General features: G+C 37.0%; 3 protein-coding genes across 3 annotated transcripts; all 3 read right to left on the reverse strand.

The window, feature by feature from the left end:
• Positions 1-775: 775 nt before the first annotated feature.
• Positions 776-7101, reverse strand: vps51 (VPS51 subunit of GARP complex). The gene is made up of 11 exons (XM_026273590.1): positions 6795-7101; positions 6419-6548; positions 6138-6284; positions 5734-5953; positions 4120-5011; positions 3075-3290; positions 2913-2996; positions 2678-2812; positions 2412-2533; positions 1937-2024; positions 776-1511 (listed from the first exon to the last, which is right to left on the reverse strand). Exons 1-11 carry the CDS (start codon positions 6969-6971, stop codon positions 1251-1253), a joined length of 2472 nt encoding a protein of 823 aa, XP_026129375.1. The 5' UTR covers positions 6972-7101; the 3' UTR covers positions 776-1250.
• A 195-nt stretch (positions 7102-7296) lies between these two features.
• LOC113109821 (putative FERM domain-containing protein FRMD8P1) lies at positions 7297-15561 on the reverse strand. Its single transcript, XM_026273591.1, has 10 exons — positions 15332-15561; positions 14836-14923; positions 14582-14749; positions 13845-13946; positions 13697-13755; positions 12624-12790; positions 11262-11483; positions 10913-11186; positions 9607-9829; positions 7297-9466 (listed from the first exon to the last, which is right to left on the reverse strand). The coding sequence occupies exons 2-10, from the start codon at positions 14921-14923 to the stop codon at positions 9354-9356; spliced, it is 1416 nt and encodes a 471-aa protein (XP_026129376.1). The 5' UTR covers positions 15332-15561; the 3' UTR covers positions 7297-9353.
• Positions 15562-17125: 1564 nt separating this feature from the next.
• On the reverse strand, positions 17126-19975 carry rab1bb (RAB1B, member RAS oncogene family b). Its single transcript, XM_026273597.1, has 7 exons — positions 19901-19975; positions 19697-19813; positions 18993-19065; positions 18803-18898; positions 18623-18718; positions 18389-18520; positions 17126-17813 (listed from the first exon to the last, which is right to left on the reverse strand). The coding sequence occupies exons 2-7, from the start codon at positions 19708-19710 to the stop codon at positions 17619-17621; spliced, it is 606 nt and encodes a 201-aa protein (XP_026129382.1). The 5' UTR covers positions 19711-19813; positions 19901-19975; the 3' UTR covers positions 17126-17618.
• Positions 19976-20310: the final 335 nt, after the last annotated feature.

Below are 20310 nucleotides of genomic sequence, written 5' to 3' on the forward strand. Positions count from 1 at the left end.
AGACATTAAATATATTATTAGCATTATTTGTATAACATTACATTACAGGTAGACAGCCTATATTACCATCAATGGGATATTTCAGTCTGGATCCTTCTCTGAGGACCAATCCTTCAGAAATCTGTTAACAAATAAATCAGTTAAATATCATTTGCCTTTCAATGAAAAGTATGATACACTATCTCACCTTCCCTATAGAGGCCACTACAGGACACTGGCTGCTGGAGACCGACACACACTCTCAGCAGGAACAGGACCATCAGAGGCAGGATGGTTGGCAAAACAAATATAATATACAAGAATAGTCTATTATTTAAATTTCAGCGCTTTTGTTAAATGCAGTAGTTGTGTAGTATACGCATTTGTAACGTCATGACAATTTTCAGAATTTGTTGAATCAACCAAATTACCCAGTAGTAATTTATTAATATATACATAAAATATATATATAGCTTATTTTTCTCTTACCTCTGTTTACCACAAACTCACTGTTATATTGTATGGAATAGGCTCACCATCACTGTAGATGCCTGAGGGTGTGACCCCTGTGTGCAGAACACACAATCTGACCAATCAGCGAGTACCGCTGCTATCAGAAGCATAGGGAGAGACAACCAGGGAGCCAATCAGAATCAAAGACGAGCGGATGAAACCGCCCCAATGCTTTCCAGACCAGTGGCGATAGCGTCTGTTCTGGCTTCATATTACAGTGCATTCAATAACAACAGAAGTAAGGATGTGGGGTTTTCCTCCCAAGAATCTGGGACACAAGTTATTCCTTTATGTACATTACGTTTATTAAATATACACCATCCAGTTAATGCAGGTTGAACAGCTTTCACAGTCAATGAATACAGAAATCAACAAAAGACCATTTTCAAACAAGCCGATTTGGTTTTTATAGACAGAACATATTACCTATAATATACAGTGATTAGAGTTATTAAATGAATGGGTTTATGTTCATTGTGTATTGTTCATTTGCGGACTTTAATAAGAGATATATTATATTTCAACTTTTAGCACCCATAGTCCACACACTCATAGCCTTTGATCAAATTATCTCAATCCAGCTATAATAGGTTTCAATCTGAGGCCAGTGTCCTTATCTTAATTGTACAAGTTACTTCACTGAAATTGATACTCCATCAGTTACATAAAATAACTGCAAATTTAAGTATTAGTATTGTCCAACAGTTGAGTTCAGTTATGTGCAAACTTATTTGTCTATTTAAGGAAAAACAACCACTCTAGCCCCTCTCACAGATGACCTCAATGACACTTTGCTCCATTGGAGACGGGTCCAGGCAACGATGGGCGGCACTACCCACAATCTCATCCAACAGGAAGTGCACTAGGTTCTCATCAGACACAAACCGCCACAGGTACATCTGCAAGTAGTGGCAGTCCACCTGGATTTGCTGCAGTCCGTATCTGCCAAACGTACGGAGACGGACACATTCGAGGAATGTCTTCAGACTTATCTTAATGATGCCAGTTAGCACAGAGACCTAGGACAAGATAGAAAACTGGTCATGCAGACTGAAAAAATATTTATGTCTGGTCAGCTATCCTTGTGGGGACTCTCCATAGGTGTAATGGTTTTTATACTGTACACACCGTATTTTCTAATCGCCCTACACCAATCCTACCCCTAAACCTAACCCTCACAGGAAACTTTCTGCATTTTTAGATTTTCAAGAAACTTCATTCTGTGTAATTTATTATCTTGTTTATCCATGGGGACCTCAATTTAGGTCCCCACCGTGACACGAGTCTGTGTGTATTCAGGTTTAAGTCCCCACCAGAATAGAAAAACAAGTACACACATGCACGCACACACACACACACACACACACACACACACACATTAACATTTGCATTCGTCAGTTAGTTAAATGACAGAAACAATAGATAACATCATTTTGTTTTCTACCTTGTTGAACTCCACTGGGCTAAAGATATCGATCCTCTCAGAAAATAGCTTGTGAATGTTACTGAGCAAGTTTGTGTCCATTGGAGCACTGGAACAAAAAAGATAAACCATTATAAACAATATCCTCAGTGTGACTATGTATAATCCATTAAAGGCATGTGATCAGCTAAAGAAAAAAAGAAGGAAAACATAATACAACAGTAATGATGCTAAAAAATATTAATATAATTTTTGTATTAAAGTATTTAATAATAATTATAATAATAAGTACAATATTATAGTTTTTTTTGTTTTCAAATATAAAACTATAAGCTTATATTTTGCCTGAAAATGCAGGGAGGCTTAAAATTCTCTTTTGTTTAAAATAGATTTACAAATTACTCTCAATATTGGGAAAATGGTTGGTGCAGCTGCTTTTTTTCAAATGCCCATCAAATGATTTAAAGTCAGTAAAATGGGTGAAGTGATTGTGCACCTGGGAGTGTAGCTAGGTGCGTAGCGGATCTGCTGTCTTGAGCTGCTGTACACAGAGAAGGTGCGTTTGCTGGAGTCACTGCTGTGGGCTTTCCTTACTCCTTCCTCATAAAGCAGTCCCACCTTGTAGCACATGTGCAGGCAAAATTGGTTTATGCAAACGGTTAAGAATTTATATGTATATTTTTTCCTGGATCCAAACGGTCTGTTACATATCTACAATCTTTTTTTGTATACGAAATATAAAACAAATGTTTGGTGCAATACCTGAACATCAATAGAGGTGGTATCTTCCACCACCCTCTTCATTACAGCCCGGACATTTCTAGGTTCAATGGTGTTCACCCAGTCTCTCGTTTCCACGCTCTTCCTCAGCATTTGACTGATGATTAATCCTTGAACCTGGATCAAAACAAAACTTGCTTAACAAATGTTGTCCAACAGCAGTCCTAGCCAGAAATAAAAGACTCTGTACAGCTGAACTTAGTTTTGACTTAGTTACCTTCACATAGTGGTTCAGTAATTTCTGAGCAGCTTCTCTGGCCTCTGCACAAAGTGCTGTAACTGGAGTGACTGGAGTGTGGTGCTGTTTAGAGAGGAAAGGTCAATATGAATAGAGTATTTAGAGAGTTTATTTCAACAGAATATAATGTATATGGAATACCTGTACGAGAAACTGTTCATCTGTGAGTGTGAGGATGTAGGAGATGGTGGAGGTCTCATAGTCCAGACAGAGACGAGAGAGCAACAGAAGGAGAGCAGGAGGCGTGGATCCTCCTCTGTCCCCTGCGCTCTCACAGTACTGACGAGACGATTGGCAAATGAACTTAATAAAGCTCACCACCAGGCCCTCACGTACACCTTGGCTGCAAAACTCACCCTGAGAGAAACATACGAGAGGTATTAGAAAAGCAAACAAAACATTGGAACATACTTCATTTTAAACCAAATAAATTTTATGATTTTATTTTTTTACAGGATTGGTATGAAACTTGGGGACTGTTGTGAACAACAAATAAAACATAGACATGGTAAGAAAAATGGTGCTAAAAATAGTAACATCACCATAGTAAATGAATAGGAAATTAGTAAGAAAATAGTAAAAAAAATAAAAATAAAAAAAATAGGGAAAATATGAAAATACAGAGCAATCTACAAATCAAGTCTAATACAAGTTTTTAATAAGGTCTAAATATATATCCAAATGCTAAACTTAAATGGAAGTCTGAAAATTCTCTTATAAGCAACTAGGTAATACAATGCACACTCAATTTTCTCTTTCTTTCTCTCTCTCTCTATACACACACACACACAACAACACATTGTTATATTATAGGGGTTTACAGGCATTATGTGATTATACCAAAATACACAACTTATTTTCTTTATTTCTTCAACCACAATGCTCAAAATTGTCTTCCATGCACTTAATTATTAAATATCTTTGCTCTATTTTTAACTTCAACACTGTGTTTGGAATTGTTTTACATAAATTAATAAAATATATTTTAATCTATAGGTGAAAATTGTCTAGTGTCATAAAAATTCTCCTTAATACAAAAATTCTAAATATTTTAACAAATGACTGAAAATGTTTTAACCACCAAGTGAGGAAAACCAGACGGTTACTGTATGGGGTTCTATACTTAAATGTCCTATACGTGGTACTTTTTAATATATAACTTCAATATATACACTTTAATCTTTACCTTGAAATAGGGCTTGTTGGAGAATGTGATGTCCTTTGCTGTGAAGAGATGCACTGATGCTAATACAGACTTCAACTGATTCAGAATAAAGTTTGATAAGGACGACAGCAGTTCTGGCAGACTGGGTGTGGCATCTTTACTTGAAGCCCCGCCTCCGGATGCACTAGCCCCTCCCACTGATAGACGGGGTGCAGCCAAAGCCTGTCTTACATCAGTAAGGCTGTCATGGTAGAAGGTTTGTAAGGCGGACAGGTACTGCTTGATTCTCTCTCTTGCTGCCCGCACCACTATCTCCGTTCCTTGACTGGGCACTGCCGACCCTGGAAGTAATTTGGATATGGCCTGTAATCTGCGATGGAAGCGATCCAGGGCTCTCACTAACAGAGAGTTATCACTCACTCCCTTCTCTTCCTGTATCCTCCTCTCCACTAGAGAGAAGTATCTAGCAGCCAGAGTGTCCACAAACACATGCAGCTTGCCATTAGCCATCTCTGGGATGTTCTTTGAAGCTAATTCACCCTCCTGTGGACGGTTGATAAACAATTCTTGATAGGAGGCAATGACTAAACAGAGACTACTGACAAACTCATTACATCCTCGATCTATAAACTCAAGAATGTCTGTTCCGGCAGTAGGAGAGAGGAATGGATTGGTCGTGGAAGAACTAGAAGGAGATACAGGATTTGATCCAGGGTTGGTTTTTTGAACCAAGTCTCCACCAGTATCAGTAACTGGAGAGTCTTTAAGCTCCGCCTCCAGTCCCTGGAGATCTGCCTCAAACCTAGACTGGGCATGGCTGAGGAATTTGTCACAGAGCTCTTCTGCTGGCTCATCTAACTGCAGAAGAAGCTCAACACATTCAGAAAGGTCTTTAGCACTTGAACCTCCATCCCTGCAAGCAAAGACGAATTAATAAATTACATGAGGTAAGATTTTATGGAAGGCATTTTGACTGGATGTAAATGATTTTTAAATGGTTAGTTCACCCTCTGACCCAATGCAATTGACAAAGGTAGTTAAAGGGATATGGGTTAATGGGACAGTCTCAAGCCTCCTGGTTTTAATCCAAAATATCTTAAAATTAAGTTCCAAAGACGAACAAAGATTTTATGGGTTTGGAACGACATGGGGGTAAATGATTAATGACAAAATTTTCATTTTGGGGGTGGAGTATCCCTTTAATGACATCATTAAAATAGTCCAATTGACATTGATGGTTCAAAATTAATTTTATGAAGCTACCTGAATTATCTTTGTGTGGAAAAAAGTATTCTTGTAGCTTCTTAAAACTAAGGTTGAACCTCTGATGTCGCATGGACTGTTTTAACAATGTCCTTACTACCTTTCTCGGCCTTTAAGATGCTATTTGTATTGCTTTCTTTCGGAGGATCTGACCTCTTTCATTAAAAATTGCTTAATTTGTGAATCAAGGTCCTATGGTTTTGGAAAGACATGAGGGTGAGTAACGAATGACAGAATGTCCATTTTTGGGTTAACTATACCAAATACAAAATCAAAAGTTCAGATGCTTCTCACTAAATTCTACTAGACCAAACACGGTTAATTTTTTTTATTAATAGAAATATATGCCATGATATCCCACAAAGCACAGACCTGAATTTCTGTCGCAGCTGTTGAGCGAGCTTCTCCATAATGACATGGCAGTCATCTTGGATTCCCCTGAAAGAGGGCATATGACTATACTGCTGTAGTACACAGCGTGCCCTCCGATGGGCACTCACTGCCTGGGCATAGGCCTGCAGCTCCAGACACTTATTGAGCCTTGCTGGCAGCTCAAACAGGAACTGGAGCTTACGTAGGAGAGTGTGAACACCTATACAGAATATGAAAGAGCCATGGCTTACAGGGAGGCAGAAATCAATTTCACCTTTAAATCAGATGAACATGTACCTAATGTGGTTTTGAAGTCATAAAGGTTGTTACACTACCAATACAAGCCTCGAACATGGATCATTTATCATTACTGTCATCCGTTCATATCACATTAATATTCATACCTGATAGTTTCGTGATTTGTGCATGCTGGTCCTGCAATGTCCCACTAATATGGGCACTAAACTCTGTGATAGCAGCCATGTTCGCAGACAAACAGTCCATTTCATCTTCCATCTTCTTGAAATCATTCTTCATTTTTCTGATTGTGTCTGTGGAGAGACAAATAAAATTAAATAAATGCCATACACTGCGAAATTCAATGAGAATAAGAACGGTCAATTATGAGTTCAAGCCATGGTAACTTCAATAGTAAAATCTGAACAACTTTCATCTGTTCACAAACCTGTAGCTGAGATGAACTTATTGTAGTTTTCATAAACCAGGGTTTGCATGTCACTGTCCAGAGATCTGATCTGTTTCACCATGCAGCTCTCATGATCCATCAACTCACCCAAAGAACACTCCATCCTCAACTGAAACACAAACAAGACATTTCAAAAATAAGCCGCAGTAAATCGGAGCCTTCTAGCAAAAAATTAAATAAAAAATATAATCACATACGGGTATTTATGGGAGAATAATTTATATGTAGTATAAAACGCTGAATAAAACCACAGAGTGACAGCTTACTCGTTGCAACACTGATAACATATGTGTACACCTCTAACGTAAATAATACACAATAAACACCTAGTCTTTATCATTATTCATGACACTACCTTATTTAAATAAACCTCCGGGTCGAAATGTGGTCCGTTGATATCACACGGATCCAGAGACTCGGCTTGTTCTGTGACTTTTCCTTCCTCATTCAGGCCGTAGTAGTGCTTCAGCATACTGTGAGCCCGCCGTCGCCGGTTCGGGTCCGAGTCCGGTGGGGTTGTAGCTGAACTCATTTCTACTACAGTTCAACTATAGCCTAATTTTAGAGCGAGAAGGACTTTATCTCATGAATGAATGTGGTTGCAACCTGCCAGCTCACTCAGTCTGTTGATGTGGCTGCTGCTGCTCTGATCCAAAATGGCGTTACTGTAGACAGTATTTCAAAATAAAGGTACGGCCGTGAGTTATACTGTACATATATATATATATATATATATATATATATATATATATATATATATATATATATATATATACAATAACTACAATGTAAATAATGTAAACGTTACAAATAATGGATGCTTGTCACTGCTTTCATACATTAAAATATACACAGTATTTAGTTTGTTACATTTATTTCGTTCCTTCTTTTTCTCCTCAAGATTTAATTCTACTACACATCAAAGACCTTATTACAGGCATAGTTCGTTTAAATAAAACATTAATAAACAATCCATAATATAGAAATTTATTTACTGATAGGTATGCCAGAAGTTAGTGCAAAGTGGGAATAAAAAGGTTTAGTGTTGCATATAAATGTTTTTTTTTTGTTAATTTTACAATAAAAATGTGGGTAGTGAAATTTGTGTATAAAGCCTCATAAACAACAGAAGGTAGTGGAGATGCAATTTCAAAAGACAGATAACAACAATACAACTATCAACAGATTAAATTAAAAAAAAAAAGGCACTTTAAATTCGAAAGATTCAGTATTTCTATAACACGGATGTGACTATCTACAGCACAGTTAGTAGGTACACAGTGTGTGTGATCTTCATATTGAAATATAAACATTGGATTAGTTTTAGAGTGGAATATATAATAAGGTACAGAACGTAAAAAAAACGGGAATAAGCATTTTAGGATTAAAATCTTGACAACAAGTGTTTTGCATAAATACAGAAATGTAGTGGGTGTACTGATCGTTTTGCTCCATTCAGCTGGCTGGTTTCCATTCACAGCTCAGCTTGTGATGCAACAGTTTTCATTTTCCACACTTTTAAATGTGATCGAGTGCAAGCAGATAAAGAAACATTCACAAAACAACATGCACACCACAAAATCAATTTAAGACAATAGATGTCATGCACTGATAAATACAGAATTGTGTTTGGTAACTGATGACCTGTTAATGTAGGGCTCGACCTTAAGATTTGACAGGTACGTTTAAGAACAATTAAGTCATTTGTTAAAAAAAATAAATAAATAAGCGCAGTGCATTGACATCGATTACCAAAACAGGAGGTATAATGAACAAATTCATTCATTTAGTAATTCTTCACAATTCAAAACATCAGTAAAGTTCCTAAATTGTTTGGTAATGATGTCAAAGGGAGAATAACTGGACATTCAGAATCAGAGGTTATGATTAAATGACTTCCTTTGACATTTTTCTTCTAACCGTCCTGGACAATTGTTAATGTCGGGCCCTATTACTATTATTATCGTAAAAAATATACATTTCATATAGTTAGGTACATTCAAGCTCTAAGACTGGAATCACCTATTGCTCATCAAGCACCTACAGAACTGGTGATTCAATGTATTAAACACAATTCTCTCTGCTTTACAAATGCAGATTATGCTCACATATGACCTGGATTGTTTTCAGCAGTGCATTACATGCACACCATCAGAAAGATATGATTCTCCAGAGCAACAAGGTAGTGGGACCACTACTACAGTCAACTGCACTTAATGTGTTGAGTCATGATTTACCTTTGGTCACCACTGAACAAAAAAAAAAAAAAAATCGTACAAATAAGAAGTTTGCATATGCAAACAAGCCCTGTAGTAAACAGAGAGCAAAAACAATACACACATACAGCAGACAAGTAGCATAGAATGTCATAATCTCAGTCTGCGCTGTCTTTGCAATGCTTTGCCACAGACAGCAGCCCTGGTTTTGCATATAGGAGTGGATGTCCTATACTAGAGGCAATGACTCTTTGCTTTGGTGCAGCAGGTTTAGTATTAGCAGTATTAGTGACATGGATTAAAGTGCTGGACTACTGTACTCTTGATTTATAGCCACTGGGATGTAGTTTCGTTTGATGTTTGCATAGTAGAATCTACATTCAGAACAGTGACCTAAACAGAGCTTTCGGATTGTGTCTCATAGTCTTGCCCTTGCAACCAAAATATCTTTAAATTAGTTTAACAAAACAGCATTATTGAAGCAAATTTCACATTCGCTTTCAACAGCCAACAAAGAGCTTTAACTTAAAACTGTGACATAACACACAAATTATCTATAAATACTGGTTTAGCTCTTCAGTCTGTGATCTTGGTCCGATCCGTCCATTCAGATGGTTTTGCACAGTGTCTCTGAGGATCTATATAGACAGATGTAGTTCTGGTCACCGGGCAGAAGAGGGCAGTGTTGAAGCTGGGGCTCATCCTTGCTCCAAACTTTCAGTCACCTGAACTGCAGAGTAAGTGGGAGACTGAGCCGGTCGCGTGAAGAAAGAAGCAGCTCTTTTGGGCTTCAGACGTTTAATCTCTTTGCCTGAAACAATGGCAAAGAGGTAAATTAAAATGAGCTTTGTCCCAGTATATTATTTCCTCATTGTAGACGATAAAATGTAATGGTCAGAACAAATGAACACCAGTTGCATCCATCGCACCAATGCAATTTTAGTCTCTTACCATCATCAACGTAGCTGATGGTGTTGAGTGAATGGACTCGGTTACAGACCACGCTGCTCTGCCTGCGCATTTTCCCCTGCCGTCGCTCTCGGGTTTTCTCATTGGTTTCCCGACCCGTAGGTTCTGGGGAAGGTGTGAGCTCACCGTCAGTACCAGCAGCTGCTGACTCGCCAACAGAGCGCAACTCCACACAAAACTCAATAAGACCACTCATTAGTTCAGCCTAGAGGACAAAATAAAGTACTTATTTAATACAACTATAATACAAGTAAATACAGTTTATCCCCTGCTCATTTTGTAAGTTTGCCCACTTACAAATAAATGAAGTGTTTGTAATGTTTATAGTAAATTTGTTTTAATGGATAGAGACAGAATACCACCCCAGGAATCCCCCCAAAAAAAACACATTATATAAAGGCTAGAGATTGATTTGTATTTTAATGAATGAAAACTTTAAGGATTTAGAGAGGATCTGTAAAGAGTAGTGGACCAAAATCCCTCTTGAGATGTGTGCAAACCTGGTGACCAACTAAAAACAAATGTCTTAACTAGGGTTTCTTCACCAAGTACCGAGTCATGTTTTGCTTGAAATACTTATTTCACTCATTGAAATGCAAATAATTTCTAACCTTTATATAATGTTTTTTTTTCTGGATTTTTTGGTTGGTTTTCTGTCTCTACACGTTAAAATAAACATACCATAAAAATTACAGACCCTTCTTTTGTTGACAAACTTACAGCAGAGGATCAAATAAATATTATGCCCACTGTATATGTTATATATAATTATATCATAAAAATGTACATACCTAAAACTCTTCTAATGTTTGGGGTCAGTAATCAAAATATATTAGTAAAAATAATAGTGTGAAAAGTTTTTAAAACTTAAAATAACTTTTCTATATAATGGTAATTGATTCTATAACTGTAGTCTTCAGAGTCACATGATCATTCAGAAATCATTCTAATATGCAGATTTGCTGCTCAAGAAACAATTCTCAAAAAACATTTTACTGAAAACCGATACTGTGCTATAATCTTTTTGTGAAATTCCTTGATGGAATAAAAAGATAAACAGCATTTACTTGAAACTTGTGTTAAATTATACATGTCTTTAGGTCTATTTTGTCCAATTTAATGTATCCTTGAATTAAAATATTAATTCGTTTGATAAAGAAATATATTTATGGCACATTTATCATCTGATAATATTTAAAAATTCATTTTATTTAGCATTTACTTATTTTATTGCTACAATACTTGCTTACACTGTCAAAAATAACAACATTAGTCATTATGTGCTCACCTTTTTTGAATAAATCTTTAATAACTTGTTGACAGGCATGCCAGCCTCCTCTCCATCAAACTCCAACCAGAGTATATGGGAGTCTCCCTCTGTCTCAGGATAGCTGTGATCCCAGGAAAGCTCACTGAACTTGAGACCAAGGAGGACGTGCTTCTCTTTCACATCCATGACGTACACTCCTTCCAGACTGATGCCCACACTCACTGCCTTACGGCCACCTCTGTGAAGAAGACCCTGGGCTGGCTTGTCTATCTCCCCCATGAAAAAAGCACATCTGTAAAGAAAAAAGAACTACACATAGGTAAGGCTCAGACATATTTGAACAGCTTTCCACCTGCGATGATCATACCCGTAGTAAGGCAGGGTGTGGCAGCTCCTGAGGTATTGGTGCAGCAGAGCGATGTGCTCCAGACTAGAGCCAGCGGCAGCAGAGGAACAGACTGAACGATACTCCTTTATAAGATTTTGCTCCATCTCTGCATTCCTCCCACCTCTCCCCCTCAGTGTGGACAGAAAACCTCCACCTCCTAATGCAGCGTGGGCCGGTAGGAATGATGGCAGCTTCTTCTCCCTGGAATAACATTACAGGTAGAAATTGAAAATGTAGTTACAGCAAATTAGTTAATAACATTATACTGTAATAACCAGCTAATTAATTCTAGGACGGAATGATGAAAACATATTAATTACATTCTAAATGTTACATTTAAGTGTTTATTTTTTTAAATAAAAACAACTTAAAATACAATACTTACACATATCTTTTACACATGTACTTAGTATAGTAACAACAGTAACTAAAGTAACTTGTTTCCTTATCAAGTTGCTTTGGATAAATCATCTGCTAAATACAAAAAAAAAACTTAAACATAAATGTAGCAAATTCTGCATAATTTTAAGCAAATAACCAAATACCAAACCCGGAATATACATGTCAAAACCTCAAAATAAAGTCAAAACAAACACTGAAAAATGGACAAAAGATACTGTATTTTTCGGACTATAAGTCGCACCTAAGTATAAGTCGCATCAGTCCAAAAATACGTCAAGACGAGGAAAAAAAACATAAGTCTACCCTCTCGCGGCTGTAGACGGTAATGTTTTCTCTTGGTTCATGTCAAATTAATTTTGATAAATAAGTCGCACCTGACTAGAAGTCGCAGGACCAGCCAAACTATGAAAAAAAGTGCGACTTATAGTCCGGAAAATACGGTAAGTGAAACCTCAACTTTGCATAAAAATATATATAAAAAAATAAAATAAATTGTAATTCTGCCATTAATTGCTCACCCTCATGTTGTTCCAAACCCGTAAGACTTTTGTTTATTTTCGGAACACAAGTTTAGATATTTTTGATGAAATCGGAGAGCTTTCTGACCCTTCATAGACAAGAATTGTTTAATAAAGTCGTTTATTTTTTCTTTGCACACAAAAGTATTCTCAAAGTTTTGCAAACTTACTGTTGAACTACTGAAGTCACATGGACTGTTTTTCTTTCTGGGCTTGAGAACATTACAGTTAAAGTGCTATCTATGCAGGGTCAGAAAGCTCTCTGAATTTATCGAAATATCTTAATTTGTGTCCCGAAGATAAACTAAAGTCTTACGGGATTGGACATGACATGAGGAAGAGTGATAAATGATAATTTTCATTTTTGGGTGAACTAACCCTTTAACCATTTAATCACTGATCTAGGAGCAGAGAAGGGCACCTGATAGCCACTGTTAGAGCCTGGTCATCAAGTCCAGTCCCCAGCTCAATGGCACAGGACAAAGCTCCCAATCTCAGCCAGTGTTCTGGGTCACAGGGGTAACGACCCTCTAAGATATTCATCTTGGCCTCTTCATAGAGTAGCCTCAAAACTCCTTCATCTTCAATCTGACATTACAAAATAAAGACGTAACACAAAATTAATTAAGATCATGGAATCACAAAACACATTTTGAAATGAACTTATTTAACATATCAATACTTCAAATTCTGTTAATACATTAAAAAAAAAAATAAACAATCAGCTTTGCCATAACTGAAGCAGAAGTACTAGAAATACCATGATAGGCTACATGGGTTTTGAGTCAAAGGCCTGGTGCACACTGTATGTCTGAGATAAACATGAGGAATTGTAAAAGATTATGCATGTCTATATGGTTGATATGTAATATAAAATTCTTTAGGAAGCGTTATGTTATGATCGCTCTTAAACATAAAAGGTTCATGACCTCATCTGGCCAGCCTAATAACTTCAGGCACAAACGATCAATCAAGTCCAAAGTCTTTGATAAGATGTACAGTATAGCACTGCACAGTCTGACATGCAAGACATTTGACATTGTACATGTGGCTTTGGCTTTTGCGCAATATCTCTCTGGAGTCATATTACATAACCTGACAAGCAAACATGTTAGCAGACAAAGAAAAACTTAAAAGTGTGCACTGGGCTTTAAGGGGTATTTCACCCAAAAGATTCATCATATACTCAGCCTCATGTGGTTCCAAACCTTACTTACCTTCTTTAGTAAAATAAAAAAGAATATTTTGAATAGATGAATGGAATTAATAAATAAATGAATAAATATATTGAAACTCACTGGGGTCCAGTTATATGGACAAAAAAAAACACTTAAAAAATATTGTGTTGTGCAGCTGAAATAACGTTGGGTCCCACTGACCTCCAAAAAGAAATGTCATACATAATTTTGGAAATACATGAGGGTGAGTAAATAAGATAATCTTTAAATTAATCTTAATTTTTTATGAACATTCCTTTAAAACTAAAAAACACACCTGAAGTTCTTTTGACTTGGGATAAAAAACATTTCTTTTGTACAGAAGACATGGCTCATCTGAAAAATACAAAGATGTTTTTTTGTTAAACACCTTAATGTTTCAAGTGAAGCGAAATGTGCAAAAGCAAACATCACAACAAGCATACCTTGAGAAATGTCTTCTTGGGGGGCGTCGGTAAAGCGATACAGCAGGTCTTGCCACTGACGACACAGCTTGTAGGGCAAATGTTTCGGCTTCAACTGCAGGTCTGTGCAGACATATCACAATGAAATCAGACTAAAGATTGTAAACAATAGGAAGAACTCCATAAAAAAATATGATGACCAAACGCTACGGCATAATTTCCTCTGTTAAATAATAAGACTATATGTCTAACTAAAGGTTGGAACAGAACACACAACTTTTGCACAGAATTTTGCCCTAATTTTTAGTATGGATGGGTTGACACTAGTAGCCGGAAGTCAGTGCCAGTCTGTAGATTTAAAACAGACAGAGTTGACATAAAAATGCATATTGCTTTCTTTTGTCATGTTTTTGTCTGTATCAGTTACAAGGTTGGCAAGTGTATGTGTAATGCCTAGTGTAATGCCTGTGTTTTCAAATCTGTACCGATTATAAAAGTCATGCAGTGTATTCCAGACATTTAAAAGTAAAAAGCTGCCCTTGTTTTAAAAGACATCAAATAAACCACAAATGCCAGCGGGTGACTTTAACGCCCTGAAAACTTCCTGGTGTCCCCTCCCAACACTTCACTTACAAATCAGCCTAAGACACTGTAAATGCCATCATTGTGCTTGCCCTTTTTCATAACCTAAATACGAAAAGGTCATAAATTCTGTATCAGCCTGACATCTGAGCACAGCACAAAAGAACGATCATTACCAAGCAAAGGAGAGCAGAACCAGAAAGCGAACACATCTACGGCAGTGCTGGGAATGTTGAGGGCTTCTCGGACATTGCGGCCGAGCTCCTGCGCATTCATACAACCGAGACCCTCCAAAGTCAAGTGCACTGCACTGTCGCTCGCCAAGTACACCAACAAATCCTGAGCTGGAGAAACACAAGAGGGACAAATGATCATGTCAGGTCAAGCATGATCAGATCAGGACCTCCAGTCTGGGGACATCAGAACTAACCTCTGGTGACTGAAGAAGCCACACTTCCTCGCTGGGACTGAGAGTGCTCTGATGAATCAGGGAGGAAGTCGCCATCATCTCCCTCCATCTAATCCAGAAACAAACACAACTACTGAGTAGGAAACACAAGGCATTTTATTGCTATTTGTTATTGGTATATTCCGTCCAAACTAAGCATAAAAAGAAAAAAAAAAATCATCAATATGATAGTAGTTTTCATAGCAAAATTATAAGTCATATGCATAAACAAGTTTATAAAACATTGAAGGCTAACGCAGCAACTCTTTAAGTTCCTGAACCACTATGTTTTGCAGTTTGTTTTCGCTATGTAAATCTCACCTTGTTTACTATAACGTTACTTGGTTAAATACGGTAATACTATCAAAAAAAGTGTAGGGAATTAAAAGAAAAAAAGACAGCTGACGTCCCGGCAAACGTTAGCTAAGTTAGCAACTCCAGTAACAGTCAGGACACCAAACAAAACACAACAACATACCGAGACACTGTCCTTCGTTTCAGAAGCTTCTTTCTTGATGTAAACAGGCAGGAAAACCAGCAGTATTTGACGGGGGATTAAGTTACATAAAAGCTGAGAGTATGACGGCAGCAGCAGTGCAGCTGTATGATGTTCTCAAAACAGCGTCCACCAGTGAAATCAGCCCAATAACAGAAAAAACACGCAGACCTGGAGCAGAAAGATCTACGGCCCAGACAGCGTCAGAGTCACGCCCCTGTTGTTCCTGATGCGTCCAGTAGGGGGAGGAGGATATAACACATCATTATTAACCGTCTCGTCCATAGACATTGACTAATTGAGAGTTTTGTGTGAATTTAAATATAAACATTACATTAAGATATCAGATGATCTAAACTACGATTTAAAATATATATATGTATATATTTGGATCAAATGGACAATGTAATGATACATGATTGTATGTAGCGTAATTAGCCTATATTCACTGTAGTTTTTCATATATACAGGGGACGGAGTAATATTTAAATTTATGCATTTAGCAGACACTTTTATCCAAAGCGACTTACAGTGCATTCAGGCTATCAATGTTTACATATCATATCATATTATGATATATATGTTGTTGTTAATTTATAGGCCTAAATAAAGTTACATTCAGATATTAACCATATTTAGCCCATCAGAAATACAGTGTAATCATATGGACCATCAATGAAATATGTAATGTAGTATATATATTCACTACTGGTTGTCATACGGCTACAGAACAGTGTCCTACAAAGCACTTTATAAAGACAAACAAAGTTCACCCTTTTCTATAATTCCAAGGGCCATTTAGCTATTTGAGAAGAAAGAGACAACTTTTTGTGTAAAACAATATTATTAACACCATTTATTAAAAACATGAACTAGGATGACTCCTGTTGATGACTCTCTTTTAATTGTTGTTCAGTCTTTCTGTCAAAATGCTCCTGCTCGCTGATAAAAACAAAACTTGGATAGTTGTACAAAGAAATGGTTATTTGTGAATAATGGCAGGATGTCATGTTTGACCAGGTTTTCCTTTATAGTATATTGTCATGTAAATGACAGGTCCTCGCAGAAATTTCTCCTCAGCCTTTATTTTGGACAGATTTTCCACAAAAGCCAGGGCATAGATAATGGACTACCAGAGAAAGAATTGAGATTGATCACACACCCCAAGTAGCCAAGTATGATTTCACATTCTTAGCTTTTCCCAACCAAAACAAAAAAGTGAAGTAAAAAGTGTCACTTCTATAATAACCACAAAAAACATTAATTTTGAGCATTGGTTTCACATTATGGATAAACTATTTGACATTGAAAACAATGTGAATCTGACATCATACAGAGCACAGCTAACACGAGACCAACCTCTGGAAAAAGTACACCTGATGAATTTGATCTAGTGACTGTGGGTGTGCTGTCCAGAACTGAAGTCTGCTGACCCCCAATACGACAACTCTAGTTACCAACAATAAACAGGCAGATTCATAATTTAAATGTTTTAATTTCATTTAAATTGTTTGAATGTAGATTATCAATAATAGAAAAGTGAGTATTGAAAAATGTTTTTTGTCCTTACAATGGGATCTAGTGATATTTTTTAAGCATACCACTGATTTGAGATATAAAAAAAAATCTTCAAAATATTTTGCACTCTCCATGACAAAAGCAACATGAAGTGACATCAATTATGAGTTTAATTTCAAGGTAAACTATACTTTTCAATATCTTTATATAAAATAATAAAGCAGTCACAGGCCCACACAAAAACTAAAGTAGAAGCAATTGAATACACACAAAAAACATTGTTTATTCTCACAGAACCACAGAAAAACTCCAAATGAGAATGTTGGAGAGTCCCTGCTTTAACATGCGGATGAACAATGACTTCAACCACTTGATCTTCTTAAAAACATGAACAAGAAAAAGCACCACTTCAACAAGTTGCAAATCCCAGTTCATTGTTTATGAATTTTCAAATGATTGGGTCAGTTGTGAAAGTTAACAGCTATTAACACAGTGATCTGGACATTTTCACCTTCATTCTTTAGGCAAGTACCTGCATCAATATGTGCCAGTGCTTTAGTCTTATTTTCAGAGACAACACAAATGTGGGAAGAGCCATGAATGTTTTGGTTAAACAACAGTAATGACTTCTGACTTTATTGAGCACCATGTAGGATATAGTCTGTCGTTAATACCCACATTGGCCACCTCAACACTATACGCCTGTGTCCAGTCCTGCTCGTCACGCTCCCTGAGAAAATATGACAGCGATCTAACAGCACCCGCTGCCTGACTGTTGCACCGGGGTGCTTTCAATTTTAAGATCAGGTTTCTCTGAACCCCCTGAAGTCCCTGGTCTCATGCGCTTCTTTATCTCCTCTGCCATGGTCATGAAGGCCTGCTCCACGTTTGTGGCATTTTTGGCACTCGTCTCAAGGAAAGGGATGCCAAGAGAGTCTGCAAACTCCTAAAAAAGGGTTGGAGAAAGAAGAATAGTCTTTCTGTAGAGAATAGTGTTTTCTGTTAATGTAAGTTAATGTATAACTAAAAGTGTTTGGTGTTGAAAAGACATAGCTTACCTTTCCAATTGATCCTCTGCAGTGAATGGGTGCCGTCAGAATGAGAGTTTGATTAAAAACAACACAATAATCCACAAATTATCCAGACAAGACAACTTTTTCACCGAGGGATGCATTATGAAGGGTTATTATTAGTAGTATTTTGGCCAGAAGCAATTGATGAATATTTTCCTCACAAATAAACAGCTTTTAATTTCAGAAGACATTCATTGATGAACTGGAGTCATGTGGATTACTTGTGATGTTTGGACTCTCATTCTGACGGCACCCATTGACTACAGAGGATCCACTGCTGAGCAAGTGATATAATGCTTAACTTCCAAATCTGTTCAAATGAAGAAACAAACTTATCTACATCATGGATGGCCTGAGGGCGAGTTAATTTTCAGCTATTTTTGTTTTGAGTTAACTATTTCTAAGTCTAAAGTCTAAAAGGAAGTTCATTATTTCCCTATCAACCAACCTTTGCTGTAGTGTAGTCCACAACTTTTTTTGTAGTGAGGTCACACTTATTTCCTACAAGTAGTTTGTTGACATTCTCACTTGCATAGCGATCGATTTCTTTCAGCCACTGTTTCACATTGTTGTAGGACTCCTGAAAAAACACCAGCATTCAACTTTTAAGAATGTGTGCAGTTCTGATTACATTTGAGAAGTAAACCTATATTACTAAGCAGCAGTCATAAATGATTCAAACCTGATCGGTGACATCGTACACAACAATGATCCCATGAGCTCCTCTGTAGTAGCTAGATGTAATTGTGCGGAATCGCTCCTGTCCAGCGGTGTCCCACTGTAAACGTTTACATGTCTCATTTAACTGTAAATTTACATTAAAAGGCACACTTAAGATGAATCCTAAAGTCTACAAACTCACTATCTGCAGTTTAATAGTTTTTCCATCCAACTCAATAGTTCGGATCTTGAAATCCACTCCGATCGTGCTGATGAAACTCTCTGTGTAGGTGTCGTCCTGGAAAAGAAAAATCAATCATATTTCAAGCACACATAGTCAGAGATCATTCATATCCAAAGATGCTGTAAAAAAATAAAATAAAAACACTTACTGCAAAACGCAATAAAATGCAAGATTTTCCAACTCCAGAATCTCCAATCAGAAGAAGCTTGAATAAGTAGTCACTGTGAAAATATGCACAAAAAGTATCAGTTATGAGATGTTCTTTTTATATATAAAATATATTATTCATATAATACTAATATTAAATACTATAATATAATTTATTTATAATTATTGAATAATAATGTTAATATAACAATTATATAAATTATATATAATTTAAATGATTAATATACAACCCTGTCTTCAATGATCCAAAAAAAGCTCATGTTACTCCTCTCCTCCACTGGCTACCAGTAGCTGCTCGCATCAAATTCAAGGTACTGACGCTTGCCTACAAGACGACCACTGGCACGGCACCAACATAAACTCACTAGTTCAATCTTATGTGCCCTCCAGAAGTTTGCACTCTGCAAATGAACGATGCCTTGTGGTGCCATCCTAAAGAAGTTAAAATTCACTCTCACAGACCTTTTCCTGGACTGTGCCCAGCTTGTGGAATGACCTCCCAAGCTAACTGCTTCTATTGTTCTCATTTGTAAGTCGCTTTGGATAAAAGTGTCTCCTAAATGATTAAATGTAAATGTAATCATTATATAAATTGAACAGCAACTGGAAATTTGGTTTACCTGCCAACAAAAGTTTCAAGGAAATTGTGAGAGGTCATAAATGTTCATAGTTCTCATGACTTACTATTCAGGGTTCATGATGTGACAGCAAAGGGATTGTTATTGTTTGTCCAGCTGGTAGAAGCACTCTGGGCCGCTTACTGTTCACCGGCTGACCGCAAAATCTGAGCCAGTGTTTAGCCTGGAATAGTAGCAATAAAAAGGGGATCTCTGAGTTTTGTTAAGCCTTTGTGCACCGTTCCCAGACCTCCTTGTAAAATCAACCCACCAGTCTGACTTTACGTCTCCTCTCTCCTCTGTGCTCTCTGGTTTTACAAGGCGCAGGTGCGGCAGTGACGGATGATGATGCGCCGCTTTTCTGACCCGCTTTCGCCGCCTAGTGGTGGGGTCCATGCATTTGTAATTTTGTGCATACGTTTTCAGAATTCAGAAAGCATAGTAAACTGTAAAGTTATGTAAAGTAAAGTTGGCTTGTGCTTTGTAATTATAAAATATGATGATATTGTGTAGTGTTTGCCCCTTAAGACAAACGACCAAGGCTCAAATGTGGTTGCTTGAGGTTAATGTGTGGCTTATATATAATATAATATTACACTTTTAATTTTTTATTTACATTATAATCGAATTAAATGTGTGCATATGTGTGTTTACTCTCATCAAGTTTTAGGTAGAAAAAAA

This window comes from Carassius auratus, chromosome 10, assembly GCF_003368295.1.
Source record: "Carassius auratus strain Wakin chromosome 10, ASM336829v1, whole genome shotgun sequence".
Lineage (NCBI taxonomy): Eukaryota > Metazoa > Chordata > Actinopteri > Cypriniformes > Cyprinidae > Carassius > Carassius auratus.